Below are 16,693 nucleotides of genomic sequence, written 5' to 3'. Positions count from 1 at the left end.
TTTTCTCCCATTCTGTGGGCTGTCACTTCTTGTTCTTAGTGGTATCCACTGAAGTATAAATGTTTATCATTTTGATAAAGACCCATTTATCTTTTTTTTTTTTTTTTGAGATTGAGTCTCGCTCTTGTTACCCAGGCTGGAGTGCAGTGGCATGATCTCAGCTCACTGCAACCTCCGCCTCCCAGGTTCAAGCGATTCTCCTGCCTCAGCCTCCTGAGCAGCTGGGATTACAGGCACGTGCCACCACACCCAGCTAATTTTTGTACTTTTAGTAGGGACGGGATTTTGTCGTGTTGGCCAGGCTGGTCTAGAACTCGTGACTTCAGGTGATCCGCCCGCCTTGGCCTCCCAAAGCCTGCTGAGAGGCAGGCGTGAGCCACCGTGCCTGGCCTATCTATTCTTTCTCTTTTATCATTTGTGCTTTTGGTTTCAGGTCCAAGATGGCTTTGCCTAATTCAAAGTCAAGATGTATACATATGTTTTCTTCTAAAAGTTTTATGGTTTTAAATCTTACATTTAGGTCTATGATCCATTTTGCGTTAATTTATAATATGGTGTGAGATAGGGGTTCAAATGCATTCCTTTGCATGTGAATATCCAGTTGTCCCAGCACCATTTGTTCAAAAGACTATTCTTTCCTCATTGAGTGATTCTGCAACCCTTGTCAAAAACTTAACTGACCGCAGATACATGGGTTTAATTCCAGACTTTCAATTCTATCTCGTTGATTATGTGTACATCCTTATGCCAGCGGCACACAATCTGAATCTGTAGCTTTGTAGTTAAGTTCTGAAATTAGAAAGTGAGTCCTTCAAGTTTGTTTGTCATTTTCAAGATTGTTTTGGGTATTCTGGGTCATCTGAATTTCCTTATGAATTTTAGGATCAGCCCATTCATTCAAAAAAGCCAGTTGGGATTTTTACGAGGACTGCATTGAGTCTGTAGGTCAATTTAGGGAATACTGCAATCTTATAAATAATACTAATAAGTCCTCCAATCCATCAACACAGAATGTCTTTTCATTAATTTAGGTCTTCCTTAATTTCTTTCAACAATGTTCTGTAATATTCAGAGTATAAGTTTTACACTTCCTTTGTTAAATTTATTCAGTTGTTTTCTTTTACTATTTAGCTTCTTAATATATCACTATCTCAACCTAAATTGGAACCATTAAATATTAATTAGTAAAAAACTAATGATTTAAAGAAAGAATGGTGACAAAGATTCAAGGGCATTCAATAAATAACCTGTCATTACATTACCATAGGTAGTTTTAACGTCTAGATATTTATTTCTGTGAAATATTTTTATGGGAAATACTAAGAAAACAAATGTGAACAGCTAGGAAAGGAAAGCTCCATCCCCAACAGATGAACAGAAAGGTTACTAATGACTGATCAGACTGCAAGGCAATTATTAGGCCATGTTTGCTCATGGAAAAGTAACTATAGGAAAAAGTCAGTGCACCTGGTGTAACTAACTGCCTTTCTTCAGACTCACTCTCCAGTGCAGTGTCAGATTTGGGTACCGCAAAAGATGAAATACAGCAAATATCATAAAAGTCCAAAGATAACTGTAATACTTTTGGAAAATGTAAGCTTCATACGTTCCAGCCAAGTTTGCCAGAAATCTCTACACTGAAGCTTCAGGTACAGCCAAGAATCAAGGGTCGGCAGGGCGCGGTGGCTCATGCCTGTAACCCCAGCACTTTGGGAGGCTGAGGCGGGCAGATCACAAGGTCAGGAGATCGAAACCATCCTGGCTAACACAGTGAAACCTCGTCTCTACTAAAAAATACACAAAAATCAGCCGGGCGAGGTGGCGGGCGCCTGTAATCCCAGCTACTCAGGAGGCTGAGGCAGGAGAATGGCATGAACCCGGGAGGCGGAGCTTGCAGTGAGCCAAGATCTCACCACTGCACTCCAGCCTGGGCGACAGAGCGAGACTCCGTTTCAAAAAAAAAAAAAAGAATCAAGGGTCACTCTGCTTTCCTTTGCCATTGTTCCTTATGAACATACATCACCCTAAAGCCCAGTGGAAAAAAGATACAGAGATTAATAGGATGGCACACAATTCAGAAACTCTAGGGAGCCGTGCCACAACAGTGTTTTAGAAATCTAATAGCACTGCAAATTCCAAAATAATTTGTAAATAGTTAGATACAAACAATAGCCTTAGAATCTTATTAAAATCATATTGTGCCAATATTCTACTAACCAGGTTCTAAAACCTCCCATATGTCTACATTTTTCTGGAGCAATCATCTTTCCTCTTTTCTTAGAAGGAAAGTCCTCATCTAGTACCTCAAAGGATAGCTTTTATTTTATTTTATTTTATTTTGTTTTGTTTTGTTTTTATTTTTTGCCCAGGCTGATCTCAAACTCCTGAACTCAAGTGATCCTCCCACTTGGGCATCCTGAGTAGCTGGGATTACAGGCATAAGCCGACCATGCCTGGCAACTACTCCTTGCAAAACTCCACAACTACTTCTAAAATATTTCTTATTTGAGATATTGGCCCAAAGCTGATTCCCACTGACAGCTTCCTATATTTCGTGTAATTATGCTTTCATGAGAAAGGATACAGCTCTACTCTGTTAAAATGTTGAAGAAAAACGCAAACTCAGATGAGATTTTAGTGCACTGCAAATATTCCTTTGATTTCCAGACAAGGGAAAAGTTTTAGAAAAATGACAAATGTAGAAGCCAGATCAACTTCAAAGTCTTTTTATGAGTAAAAAGATATAAATAATAAAAGTGAGATAAGAAACAGCCAATTTGGCATGCCTGTGCACGTGTGTGTGTGTGTGTGTGTGTGTGTGTGTGTGTATTGATAGCAGAAGGCAGGATATGAGGCTAAATCTGCTAACTCCAATCATAATGAAGATCATATGATTCCAGGGTTTAATTAGTATCATCTGATCATAAGCATTGCCTGACACTATGGTCAACGTATAAAATTCCAGGTCCCACTGCAGATAAACTTCCTGAAACAAAATCTCCAGCGAGAAACCCTGGGAAACTTTTTTTTTTTTTTTTCCAGACACAGTCTCACCACGTTGCCCAGGCTGGAGTGCAGTGGCGCGATCTCAGTTCACTGCAGGCTTGACCTCTCAGGCTCAGATGAGTAGCTCAGCCTCCCGAGTAGCTGGGACCACAGGTGTGTGCCACCACACCCAGCTAATTTTCGTATTTTTTACAGAGATGGGGTTTCACTATGTTGCCCAGGCTGGTCTTGAACTCCTGAACTCAATGGATTTGCCTCCCTTGCCCTTCCAAAGTGCTGATTACAGGCGTGAGCCACCATGCCTGGCCTGGAATCTTCATTTTCAACAAGTGCCCCAATAGAGTGTTTTTGGGTTTTGTTTTGTTTTGAGACAGAGTCTCACTCTGTCACCCAGGTTGGAGTGAAGTGGTGTGAACTTGGCTCACTGCAACCTCCGCCTCCCAGGTTCAAGTGATGCTCCTGCCTCAGCCTCCTGAGTAGCTGGGGTTACAGGTGTGCGCCACCACACCTGACTAATTTTGTATTTTTAGTAGAGACGGAGTTTCACCATATTGGTCGGGCTGGTCTCGAACTCCTGACCTCAAGCAATCGCGCCTGCCTCAGCCTCCAAAAGTGCTGGGATTACAGGTGTGAGCCACCATGCCTGGCCCCTCTATAAAAGTAGAGTTTTATAATCAAGTTAGGTTCAAGAAACACAACACAGTACTACCCAGCTCAACTAAAAGGTATGGCTCAGGCACACTCTTCAAATTTCACCTCACAACCAACTCCAATCAGTCTGGACTGCACAGAATCACCCAACTGCACTCAGCTGTCTCATCTCAGGGCCTTCACAAGTGCGGCCGCCCCAGTCTTTCCTTCACCTCCCCAGACCAACTCATCCTGGGCATGGCTTCTCCCAGATCCCTCCCGGACCCCAGTGCTTCCCCCATGTGGCTCCTACTGCACTGCCACTTCCAGGAAACCAAGTCACATGAAAGCAAAGACCATTTGTTGTTGTTTCTGCTCACTGTTCAATGCTAACTAGAACACAATTAAAATTAGCACCTGAAATAGTTACTGAGTGAATAAATACATTAAAATTGGGAAGTTGTGTTGCTAGTGCAAAGAACTCTGATCTACTTTCTCCTAAAAATATACAAAATGAAAAGGTAAGACAAACTGTAGATACAATTTTGGACGTCAGCAAAGAAAAGCTGACAGAGGAGGACAATCAAAGTAGTGCAGAAGCCACCTCCTTTTAGTATTCTGTGTATAACACGCCCATGCTTTTAGTATTCTTCAGGTAGGGCAGAGGACTCCACACTGTGTTCCAGGAAGCCATGGGATTTGAGGGAGGTGCTCAGCAATCTGTCAGAGGCATGTGAACCAGCGCAACCTCATCCTACCTAGGGACTGGGTAAAATGCGGCCGAGACGGCCAGGCTGCATTCCCACATGTTTAAGGCATTCTAAGTCACAGGATGAGATAGGAGGTCAGCACAAGATACTGGTCATAAAGACCTTGCTGATAAAATGGGTTGCAGTAAAGAAGCTGGCTAAAACCCACCAAAACCAAGATGGTGACAAAGTGACCTCCCGTCATTCTCACTGCTACACTCCCACCAGGGCCATGACAGTTTACAGATGACATGGCAATGTCAGGAAGTTACTCTATATAGTCTAAAAAAGGGAGGCATGAATAACTCACCTCTTGTTTAGCATATCGTCAAGAAATAACCATAAAAACGGGCAACCAGCAGCCCTTTTTTTTTTTTTTTTGAGACAGAGTCTCGCTGTGTCTCCCAGGCTGGAGTGGTTCCATCTTGGCTCACTGCAAACTCCACCTCCCGGGTTCACGCCATTCTCCTGCCTCAGCCTCTTGAGTGGCTGGGACTACAGGCGCCCATCATCACGCCCAGCTAATTTTTTGTATTTTTAATAGAGACGGGGTTTCACCGTGTTAGGCAGGATGGTCGTGATCGCCTGACCTCCTGATCCGCCCGTCTCGGCCTCCCAAAGTGCTGGGATTACAGGCATGAGCCACCGCGCCCGGCCTATTCCTCTACTTTCTTAATAAACTTGCTTTCACTTTACAGATGCGCCGAGAATTACTTCTTGCGCGAGATCCAAGAACCCTCTCTCGGGGTCTGGAACGGGACCCCCTTCCTGTAACAAATCCATGGAAGATACAGGAAGTAAATGTATTTTGTTTAAAAAGCAATGCAAATGGGGAGAGGAGGAATGAGGAGGAAAAAAGGAAGAAGGGAGAAGAGATTATAGAGCTAGAAGATGTAAGTGTAATATACTGCTAAATTGTCTGAAATTTTTCACAACCATTTATGATTGAAAAAATTTTTGGCTGGGTGCGGTAGCTCATGCCTGTAATCCCAGTACTTTGGGAGGCCAAAGCGGCTGAATCACCTGAGGTCAGGAATTCGAGACCAGCCTGGCCAACATGGTGAAATCCCATCTCTACTAAAAATACAAAAATTAGCTGGGCGTGGTGGTGAGCACCTGTAATCCCGGCTACTCCAGAGACAGGATAATCACTTGAACCCTAGAGGCGAAGGCGGAGGCTTCAGTGGGCCAGGATTGTGCCACTGCACTCCAGCCTGGGCAACAAAGCGAGATTCTGCATCAAAAATAAAGTAAGAAATAAGAAATTTTTCAACAGATTATTAGTCCAAATAACTAACACAAATGATTTCGTTATCTTTTTCTTTGCAGTAAGAATAAAAACCCTGGGGGACAGAGAGGATGCCAGAGGTCGCATCAGAGAGGAAGATACAAATACAACCAAGACCACTGAACACTGTAAGGATGACTCTCTCAGTGGGTGAACTAGGAAAAAAAGAGAAAGCATCCCACAAAGGGAAATGCTGGGGCACAAGCCTTTCTCCACCTTGATTTAGATTTACATTGATGTGAATTTAACAAAAATAAGAATAACAGCAAGCAAAGAAAGTGGTAACTAAATGGCCGGACGCAGTGGCTCACGCTTGTAATCCCAGCACGTTGGGAGGTAAGCAGATCACTTGAGGTCAGGAGTTTGAGACCTGGCTGGCCAGCTTATCGAAACCCCATCTCTATTAGTAATACAAAAATTAGCTGGGTTGTGGTGGTGCACACCTGTGAGAGAATGAGGCACAAGAACTGCTTGAGCTGAGATTGAGACATTGCACTCCAGCCTGGGCGACAGAGCAAGACTCCATCTCAAAAAAAAAAAGAAAAAAGAAAGTAGTAACTAAATGGATTAGATTACACAAAATAATAACAAAATCTAATATGTAAGGTAAAAAAGATATCTTTTTTCTTTTTTTTAAACAGGGTCTCACTCACCCTGGCATTGGAATATAGTTTCACAATCTCAGCTCACTGTAACGTTGACTTCCCAGGCTCAAGCCATCCTTCCACCTATCAGCCTCCCATAGCTGGGACTACAAAAACATGCCACCACACCCGGTAATTTTTGTACTTTTCTAGAGACAGGGTTTCGCCATGTTGCCCAGGCTGGTCTCAAACTTCTAGGCTCAAGCAATCCACCTGCCTCGGCCTCCCAAAGTGCTGGAATTACAGGCATGAGCCACTGAGCCTGGCCCTTAAAAAAGATAATACTAAAAATGGTATAAATTTCATTAAGGGGTACCCAAAAATATTCCAATACCCTCATATTTGAAAAAAGTTACAAATATTGATAAACTATATTTTAATTGATGTCAATATTTCCAGGATAAAACAGAAAAATATATAACTCACAACCAAGTAGAGGGAAACAATGGGATGGAAGGAAGAAAGCAAGCTCAGTTCCTCTAAGACAGGGAAAGAAAGAAGGAACATATCAAAACAAGGACAAAATTGAGGCATAAAATATGATGGATATGTAAACCAAACACAAAACTCTAAGGCCCCCCAACCATCTGAATGAACTTCCTCCTCAGCCAGGGCTCTTTCAAAATTTAACCTGAGAGACTGTTTCAGGCCATGATAGGAAGTTGTGATCAAACATGCCTCATCGTACCTCTCAGGCATTAATAACAACACAGACTTTAAGCCTAATAAGAAACATATTGGCCGAGCACGGTAGCTCACGCTGTAATCCCAGCACTTTGGGAGGTTGAGGCAGATGGATTACCTGAGGTCAGGAGTTTAAGACCAGCCGGACCAACATGGTGAAACCCCATCTCTACTAAAAATACAAAAATTAGCCAGGCATAGTGGCAGCTGCCCGTAATCCCAGCTACTTGGGAGGCTGAGACAGGAGAATCGCTTGAAACCAGGAGGTGGAGATTGCAGTGAGCCGAGATCGCGCCACTGCACTCCAGCCTGGGTGACAGAGTGAGACTCCGTCTCAAAAAAAAAAAAAAAGCAAAAAGAAACATATTACAACCTGTTCTCTCTGCCGTCTGCTACCAGGAGGCTTTATCTGTATGAGAAAACTTTGGTCTCCATAACCTCTTATTGCAACCCAGACATTCCTTTCTATTGATCCCAGGTCTTTGGATAAATTCAACCAATTTTTAACCAGAAAACTTTTAAATCTACCTATAAGCTAGAGGCCCCCACCCCCCACCCCTTCAAGTTGTTCTGCCTTTCTGGACCAAACCAATATGTTTCTTAAATGTGTTTGATTTTAGTCTCATGCCTCCTTAAAATGTATAAAACCAAGCTGCACCCCGACCACCTTGGGAGGTCTCAGGACCTCCTGAGGGCTGTGTCACGGGCCATGGTCACTACATTTAGCTTCAAATAAATCTCTTCAAATATTTTACAGAATTTGACTCTTAAAAGCTAGACAAAATAAACTCTTCAGTGACAAGGTAAAGACTGTCATACTGTTTTTTTAAAAAATATTCTAGCTTATGCTACTTATAAGAGACAAAAACGTAAGAATTAAGAAATTTTTTAAGTAAAAGAATGAAAAGATACATACTGTACTAAGTATGCTACCTGAAAGAAACCCAGCATTAGCTCTATCAATACGCTACAAAATAGACTTAAATGCATCAAAAACATTACTAGAAAAAGAAGGTAACTATATAATGATAAAGGATTCACTTTCCTAGGTAGACATAACATTTTAAAGGTACAAGCATCCAAGAATTAAAGTTTCGAAAGCTAACAAAAGTACAGAGAAAAATGTAACACTCTTGATCAAAGCAGACATATTTAACATCTTTCAGTGATTAAGATCAAGCAATCAAATCACCAAGGACAAAAAAGATTTTAATGAAATACGCAACAAGCTTCATCTAAATAATGCAGAAATCATACACATTATTTTCAAGTACTCATGCAATATTTGGAAAAAACACAAAATATAAATTAACAAATTCAAAGATTCCAGATCTTCCCTCATTTCCTGACCCAAATCCCAATTAAGCTATACAGGTTTTTTTCACTAAAACATTTACTTTCAAATGTAAAAAGATACTCCAGTCGGGTGTGGTGGCCCACGCTTGTAATCCCAGCACTTTGGGAGGCCAAGGTGGGAGGATCGCTTGAGCTTCGGAGCTCAAGACCAGCCTGGGCAACGCAGCAATACCCTGTCTCTATCAATCAGTCAATCAACCAACCAACCAATCAATAAAAAGATATTTCTAAGTAATTAATAATAAAAACTAGAGGATATAGAGAACTGATCATGAAAAATAGTAAATATCAGAACACTCGGGATGCGAAAAAACAATCACAGGAAAGTTTATTCTTAAATGCTTACGTAAGAAAAAAAAGGCTGAAAACAAACGGCCTCAGTAACCCAACATAAGTTGCTAGAAAAAAAACAGAATTGTGGCCGGGCGCGGTGGCTCAAGCCTATAATCCCAGCACTTTGGGAGGCCGAGACGGGCGGATCACGAGGTCAGGAGATCGAGACCATCCTGGCTAACACGGTGAAACCCCGTCTCTACTAAAAAATACAAAAAAAAAAAACTAGCTGGGTGAGGTGGCGGGCGCCTGTAGTCCCAGCTACTCGGGAGGCTGAGGCAGGAGAATGGCGTGAACCCGGGAGGCGGAGCTTGCAGTGAGCTGAGATCCGGCCACTGCACTCCAGCCTGGGCGACAGAGCGAGACTCCGTCTCAAAAAAAAAAAAAAAAAAAAAGAAAAATAACAGAATTGCCTAAATAGGAAGATGAAAATAAACAGCACAAATGAGGCAGAGAACAAAGATATACAAAGAGGACCAATAAGGCTAAAAGTCAGTCCTTTGCCAATAAAATTGGCAAACTTTAGAAAAGACAAAATAAAATCAGAATCTCTGAGCATTGGAGGCCTGGTATCAAGTACTCTGCACAATCAACTGGAGAACTTTCGCTTTAGCACCAGAGTTGAGGATCACTCTTCTCACCTGTCACCTTTCATTTTTCTTAGGGATTTTATATTATGTAAGAATCATAAACTACCGATTTATTTCTATGGAATATATTCCATTCTTCTGTTAATAAATATTTATCGAGGCACCACCATGATAAACAGATGAGATCCTTATTCTCATGTTGCTTAGAGTCTAAAAGAGAAAATATTAAGCAAAGAAAGAATAAACTAATTTCATTGCTGTTCATAACAGAAAATGTAAAAATACTGTCTAAAAACATAAAGGCTTAAGGACATTATATAAAGTCATAACAGTAAAGGTAACACAAGGTTGAAAAATACAAACTATGTAACAAACCTGCACACTTACCCCCTGAATCTAAACGTTACAATTATTTTTTAAAAAGAGCTCCAAAAGGAAATATTCTGAACGCTAAGGTTAAAAAAACATAAACTATTTAAATTAATAAATTATTACGACTGCTTTTATGCTACAATGGCAGAGTTGAGTAGCTTGACAAAGAACTCATCATACAGCCTGCAAATCCTAAAATATTTACTTTCTGGCTCTTTAAGAAAAAGATGGCTGGCCCCAGCACCGTATGAACAGAGTGAAGAGGAAATACATTCCTCTCAAGGGAAGCAGAGAACATCTGATAAAATTCAATATTCAAGGCCGGGCGCGGTGGCTCACGCCTGTAATCCCAGCACTTTGGGAGGCCAAGGCGGGCAGATCACGAGGTCAGGAGATCGAGACCATCCTGACTAACACAGTGAAACCCCGTTTCTACTAAAAATACAAAAAAATTAGCGGGGCATGGTGGCGGGAGGCTGAGGCAGGAGAATGGTGTGAACCTGGGAGGCGGAGCTTGCAGTGAGCCGAGATTGCGCCCCTGCACTCCAGCCTGGGTGACAGAGCGAGACTTCATCTCAAAAAAAAAAAAAAAAAAAAAAAATTCAATATTCAGTTATGACTTAAGAAAATAATGATAATGATTCCTGGAAAATTAAGACATATTAGTTCCTTCATCTTTATCAGGTTACCCTGTAGCAATTATCACACTTAAAAGTGAAATATTAGAAATAGAGAAATAATAGAAATACTAGAAATATTCCCATGAAAATAAAAAACAAGACAAGGATGCCCCTGCTATCCTTCCTACTTTTCTTTTTTTTATTTTTTGAGTCGGAGTCTTGCTCTGCTGCCCAGGCTGGAGTGCGATGGCGTGATCTCCGTTCACTGCAAGCTCCGCCTCCCGGGTTCACACCATTCTCCTGCCTCAGCCTCCCAAGTAGCTGGGACTATAGCCCCCACCAGCATGTCCAGGTAATTTTTTTGTATTTTTAGTAGAGACAGGGTTTCACCACGTTAGCCAGGATGGTCTCGAACTCCTGACCTCGTGATCTGCTCACCTCGGCCTCCCAAAGTGCTGGGATTACAGGCATGAGCCACCACGCCCAGCCATCCTTCCTACTTTTCAATATAATATCTGCGGCCCTAACCAGTACACTAGGTCAAAAAAAGGGTATAAGGATTACAATTACAAAAGGAAGTGTCAAAATTGTCTTTCTTTAAAAATGGTATAGTTACTGGCCGGGCACGGTAGTTCATACCTTTAATCCCAGCGCTTTGGGAGGTCGAGGTGGGAGGATCACTTGAGCCCAGGAGTTCGAGACCAGCCAGCCTGGGCACCATAGTGTGAACCCATTGCTACAAAAAAAAACAAGAAAATTAGCCAGGCCTGTTGGCACATGCCTGTAGTCTCAGATACCCAGAAGGCTGAGGCAGGAGGATCAATTGAGCCCTGGAGGTGGAGCCTGCAGTGAGCTATGATCATACCTTCACACTCCAGCCTGAGCGACAGAGCAAGACACAGTCTCAAAGAAAAAGAAAAAAAATGGTACAGTTACCTACCTAAGTAGAAATCTATAACCATTAAGACTAATAAGAGATGAGAAAGAGTACTAGATTCAAAATTGACATACTAAAATCAACCTACTAAATGATACAACTGAATAATGGCTGGAAAAAGGTGATTCTGGCACCCACAGAAAGTAGTTATGCTGGAGTTTCTGGTTGACATTGCTGGAAATGAGGGGGTGGGGCTTCCAGCGGCAGATATTATAGTCACCCATGCAATTCCTCCTGTGAAGAAATAGAGGAGACTCAAGAAGTCACACTCACCAAACATCTCCCAGACTGACTGCTATCCTTAAGTCAGAGGATGATAATTCATATGACGTTTCTGTGTAAGAGTAGTAACATTCACAAAGAAGTAAACCCAGTTCTTGGCAGGACTACTTCAGATCTCCACCCCATCACGCCAGCATGCCCATGTGTATTTACTTAAGGCACCCCAGCCTCTTCGTAGTATCAGGAATTACTACGTCTATATATTTGGTTTCCTATTTTGTCTGCTTCCCTTTACTAACATGGAAATTTCATGAAGTGAGGTCAGGGACTGTGTTTTGTTCTCCTCTGTGGCCCTAGCACCCAGAACAGTGCCTGGAGCATAGTAGATCCTCAATAAATGCACTAGAAGTTAAGGCAAAAGATGACCCCTATGCTGAGTTTTGAAGGGCAGGCAGGAGCAGTGTGCCAGGTGGTGGAGGCAACGGTATTGTGCAAAGGCACAAAGGCATGAAACCACATGATCTGCAGGAAAGCTAATTCAGTATTGCTGGGAAGTAACATGCAAGGCATGTGATGGAAAAATTGGGAACTACTGGCCAAAGCAAAAAAGGGGCCAGAAGGGCCTGTTCGGCAATCTTAGGAGTGGGGTCCTTCCCATCAAAGTGATGAGAAGCAAGTAAAGGAAGGTAAGCAAAGAAGTAGAACAGATTTAGGCCAGGCACAGTGGCTCACACCTGTAACCCCAGCACTTTGGGAGGCCAAGACAGGCAGATCACTTGAGGTCAGGAGTTTGAGACCAGCCCTGCCAACATGGTGAAACCCCGTCTCTACTAAAAATACAAAAATTAGCCAGGTGTGATGGTGGGCACCTGTAATCCCAGCTACTCAGAAGGCTGAGGCATGAGAATCACTTGAACCCAGGAGGTGGAGGTTGCAGTGAGCCGAGATCGAGCCACTGCACTCCCGCCTGGGTGGCTGAGTGAAACTCCCTCTCAAAAAAAAAAAAAAAAAAGTAGCACAGATGTATATAATTCAATCTGGTAGCTGATCAGAGACAGCAGATTTGAGAGGGTCAAGACTGGAAAAAGGGATCAGGATATTATTGCTTTAGTTCAGAAAAGTACCAACAATTTAAAAAAATTAGTAATAAATACAACCATCCATATTAAGTATGTACTACTTACTTCATACTTAAGTATGTAAGTGTCAGGCATTGTGCCAAGTGCTTTATTCACTTTATCTCATTTAATCTTCACAACAATTCTAAGAAGTCAATGCCATTCCTGCTTTATGGATGAGGAAACAGAGGCCCAGAGAGATTAAGTTAACTTGCCTAAGGTTATTCAGTCAGGAAGTGAGGCAGCCAAGATCCAAACTAAGCAGTCTAACTGCAAAGCTGGACTCAAAGCCGCTGTGGTGTGATGAACAGAATCAGACTCATGTACATAGTAAAATTCAGATGCCTTCTGATTTCTTTGGAGGTAGAAGGTGAGGTGGAGGGAAGTGACTCCAAGATGTCTGGCTTGGATTACTAGCCATTAGAAGCTCAGAACTACAAAAGTCCTTAATGATCACCCAGTTGGGCTACCTATCCAATGCTGAAATTTCTTCTTTACCACCTCTAACAAATAGTTATCCAGCCTATGACTAACAGGACAACACATGGCTTAGCTGAGTCAAACTCTGCCTACCATTACCAAGACCCTAAAGATGTCAAATAAGTTGAGAGTTGGGTCTTCGGAGACTTTTACCCACTGATTTTCATACTGCGATATGCAGAATTCTAGCATTCTGCAAGGACCTTAGAGGCTATCCCAGGCTGGCTCTTCCTCCCCTCTCCTGCTTCAACCAAGCACTACCAATTTTATAATACTCTTATGTTGAGGGTCCCCGTAAGATTTCGCTGGGAAAAAAACAGTACAGTACTTTTGAAAGGTTTCATAATCACTGGTCCAGACCAACAACCCCTATTTCATGGCAAAGGAATTTGAGGTCCAGCAAATGCGACCTTGAGTTGGTCAAGGTCACATGGTCATGGTCACATAGACAAGTAGTCACAGAGCAAAACAATCCTGCAAGGACTGGGAACCACCCCACCTCTCTTAGCCATCTTCTTCTCTCTGTTTGAACTGTATAAAACAATGTAATTTTTAACAGAATATTTAAAGTTAAAAATATATCAAAATACACATTCATTCTTTTTAGTTTTCCAATATCTCTAGGTGTTGCCCTAACACTTAGTCCTCTCTGTCTCAGAACTGGTATCTAGTGGAAGGCAATTTATATAATATATTAATCATTAATCACCACCTGCAAGCTCACGGTAACAACGGAGTTACAGCAAGAGATCTAAATTGACTGGCATGGTACAAAATCACAGGCATTCTAGGTAACATTTCTACCTTATTATTTATGGCCTTGCCTAAGAAAGCAAGGCAGTTCTACTAAAATATATGCTTTGGCTTGGGGTCCTTCAACTCCATGATTCTTTTACTCCCATTCTTCCCTCTTTAAAGTTTAAAACTTGTAACTGATTAAAGCTATGACTTGATTAAAACACACACACACACACACACACACACACACACAAACATTCCTGCACATACGAACAAGGACTCAAGACTCACGCATTTCTATGAACAGCTGCCTCTTCTCTGCCATGGTCTTCCGCTTGTTCCCACTTTCTTCAATCATCCTAGAGACAAAGAAAGATACAATAAACCACTGTATAATTTGACAATTCAATCAAGTGCTAATCATTCTATTGTGAAGAGGTACAGGAAACCAAGTTGCAAATGCACATTTTAACAGAGTATCAGTAAAAATAAACTGAAAGCCTGATTCAGAAAAAGATAAACCACCTCCTTTTATTTGATAGCTTCTAAAATATTGTAAATCAATACTTATATGAGCTCATACAATTGCTTACTGTGCTAAAAATATGGGGCTGTCTTACTTCTAACTTTATTTTCTCTGCAGAGTCCTGTATTAGTTGAAGTAACTTCCCATCTCTCTACTGGTTTATATCGATAAACATGTTACTAAATATAATTTAGAAAATAAATGTAATGAAAGGCTGTAATAAAGGACATAAGAATGGTTAGCTTACACATAAAATATATATGAATATTCAATTTCATATTAAAGAAATCGGGTCTTAATCCCTGATATGGTTTGGCTGTGTCCCCATCCAAATCTCAACTTAAATTGTATCTCCCAGAATTTCCCTGTGTTGTGGGAGGGAGGTAAATGAATCATGGGGGCTGGTCTTTCCCGTACTATTCTCGTGACAGTGAGTAAGTCTCATGAGATCTGATGGGTTTATCAGGGGTTTCCGCTTTTGCTTCTTCCTCATTTTCTCTTGCTGCTGCCATGTAAGAAGTGCCTTTCACCTCCCACCATGATTCTGAGGCCTCCCCAGTCATGTGGCACTGTAAGTTCAATTAAACAGAAAGAAAGAAAGAAAAAGAAAGAGAGAGAGAGAGAGAAAGAAAGAGAGGAGAAAGAGAGAGAGAAAGAGAAGGAGAGAGAGAGAGAGAGAGAGAGAAAGAAAATAAACTCTTCAGAGCTTTCTTTTTTTTTTTTTGAGACTTGAGTCTCACTCTGTCGCCCAGGCTGGAGTGCAGTGGCGTGATCCCAGCTCGCTGCAACCTCCAACTCCCGGGTTCAAGCAATTCTTGTGCTTCAGCCTCCCGAGTAGCTGGGATTACAGGCACGCGCCACCATGCCTGGCTAATTTTTTTATTTTTAGTAGAGATGGAGTTTCACCATGTTAGCCAGGCTGGTCTCGAACTCCCAGTCTCAAGTGATCCGCCCACCTCAGCCTCCCAAAGTGCTGAGATTACAGGTGTGAGCCACCATGCTCGGCCCTATTCAGAGCTTTCTTCCAGACTCAGTGACCTCGGACTAGATAGAGTGTGGGAAGAGGGTAGATGTGGTTCGTTCACCTGCCGTCTTAGATCTTCCCAATGTGCCTTTCACTCCTCCTCTTGACAACTGCCTTCTGTATCTTTCCTTCACTTTCTTCTACTACAGATCATTTTTCTCCTTTTTTTCCCCTCATTCTTCCACCTGTATCATCCTCCAGCTTAATCACCAAAACCCTGTCAGGTAGATATAATGCCCATTTTACAAATGAGGAAACAAACGCTCAGAAAAGACAATTACTTAATCAAGGATACAGGGACTGGTAAGTGGCAGGGCCAAGAGATTTCAAAGCTCATGTTTTTTCCACCACACTTTAAAGCAACATAACCCCCTGCTCACCAAACAAATTTCTGAATTACTCTAGGTGAGTTCTGTCATAACACAACCACCTTTAGAGATTGGCCTGGTTCTCAACCAGGGACAATTTTGCCCCCACGGGACATTTAGCAATATCTACAGTCCGTTTCGGTTGTCACAACTGGGAGGGTGCTACTGGCATCTAGTAGACAGAGGTCAGGGACACCGCTCAACATTCTACAATGCACTGGAGAGTATTCCACAACAAAGAATCATCCAGTCCAAAACAGCAATAGTGCTGAGGCTGAGAAACCCTGTGACAGACCATGTAACAGAATTTTAAAAACAGTAAACATTCAAAACCAGCCAGTATTAACTTTAGCTATTTGTTCAGTATGATATTCAACAGCAAAAGAGCTGGCATCCTGAATTCTAACAATAGTTTTCTTCAGCCTTGAAACTCACCTTGTCACTCAATTTCTGCATCTCAAGTTCATCATTTGTCAAATGGACATAAAGGGGATACCTTTTGGAAAGCAATGTGGAATAACAAAAGAATGCGTGTTTTAGTCAATTAAACTAAAAATACTAGCTCCAACACTGGAAAGATTACTTAATCCTTCTGAATCTCGGATTCATCATGTGTAAAACTGTGATGATCACGAGCACCTTCCTCACGGACTGTTGTGAGGACTCACAGCAAATGCCGAGAACAATTCCCAGCACACAGTCAGTGTTCCCTAAGTGTTAGAACGGACCAGCACACCAAACTGATGCTAAGAAAACTCTGTTACTCAACAGGAGCCATAACACTGACATTATCTGTTGACTGAACAGGCGCAGCAGACCCTGCCTTTATTCCATCACCAGGCTACACGAAGGTCTAACTGTCCAGTTTCTAGTTGCCAGCATCTGCATTTTTTTGCCTGCAGACAGACTGTGCTAAAAATTAGACCCAAGTTCCTACTGTGAAAGCAAGCAAATTACAAAACTGAATTCACAGTCCTGACAAGATTCTTCTGTACCCTCCAGGCCAGA

General features: G+C 41.9%; 1 protein-coding gene across 33 annotated transcripts in view; it reads right to left on the bottom strand.

Annotated features, from left to right (window-relative positions):
* DTNB (dystrobrevin beta) overlaps positions 1-16,693 on the bottom strand; it is a 309,281-nt gene that overhangs the window by 266,630 nt on the left and 25,958 nt on the right. For 32 of the 33 annotated variants that reach the window (XR_004428453.1, XR_004428456.1, XR_004428457.1 and 29 more), the window contains exon 2: positions 14,059-14,126. Coding sequence is in view for 28 of the 33 variants with exons in the window: in XM_033176347.1 (XP_033032238.1) it covers positions 14,059-14,125 (67 nt within the window). In the remaining 5 variants the exon portion in view is untranslated. Of the gene's footprint in view, positions 1-14,058; positions 14,127-15,378; positions 15,535-16,693 lie in introns of all 33 variants that reach the window. The other variant, XM_033176346.1, reaches the window with a different exon arrangement.

Source organism: Trachypithecus francoisi, unplaced genomic scaffold (assembly GCF_009764315.1).
Source record: "Trachypithecus francoisi isolate TF-2019V2 unplaced genomic scaffold, Tfra_2.0 Lachesis_group17, whole genome shotgun sequence".
Taxonomy (NCBI): Eukaryota; Metazoa; Chordata; class Mammalia; order Primates; family Cercopithecidae; genus Trachypithecus; species Trachypithecus francoisi.
This window is presented reverse-complemented; position numbering and strand designations above follow the sequence as displayed.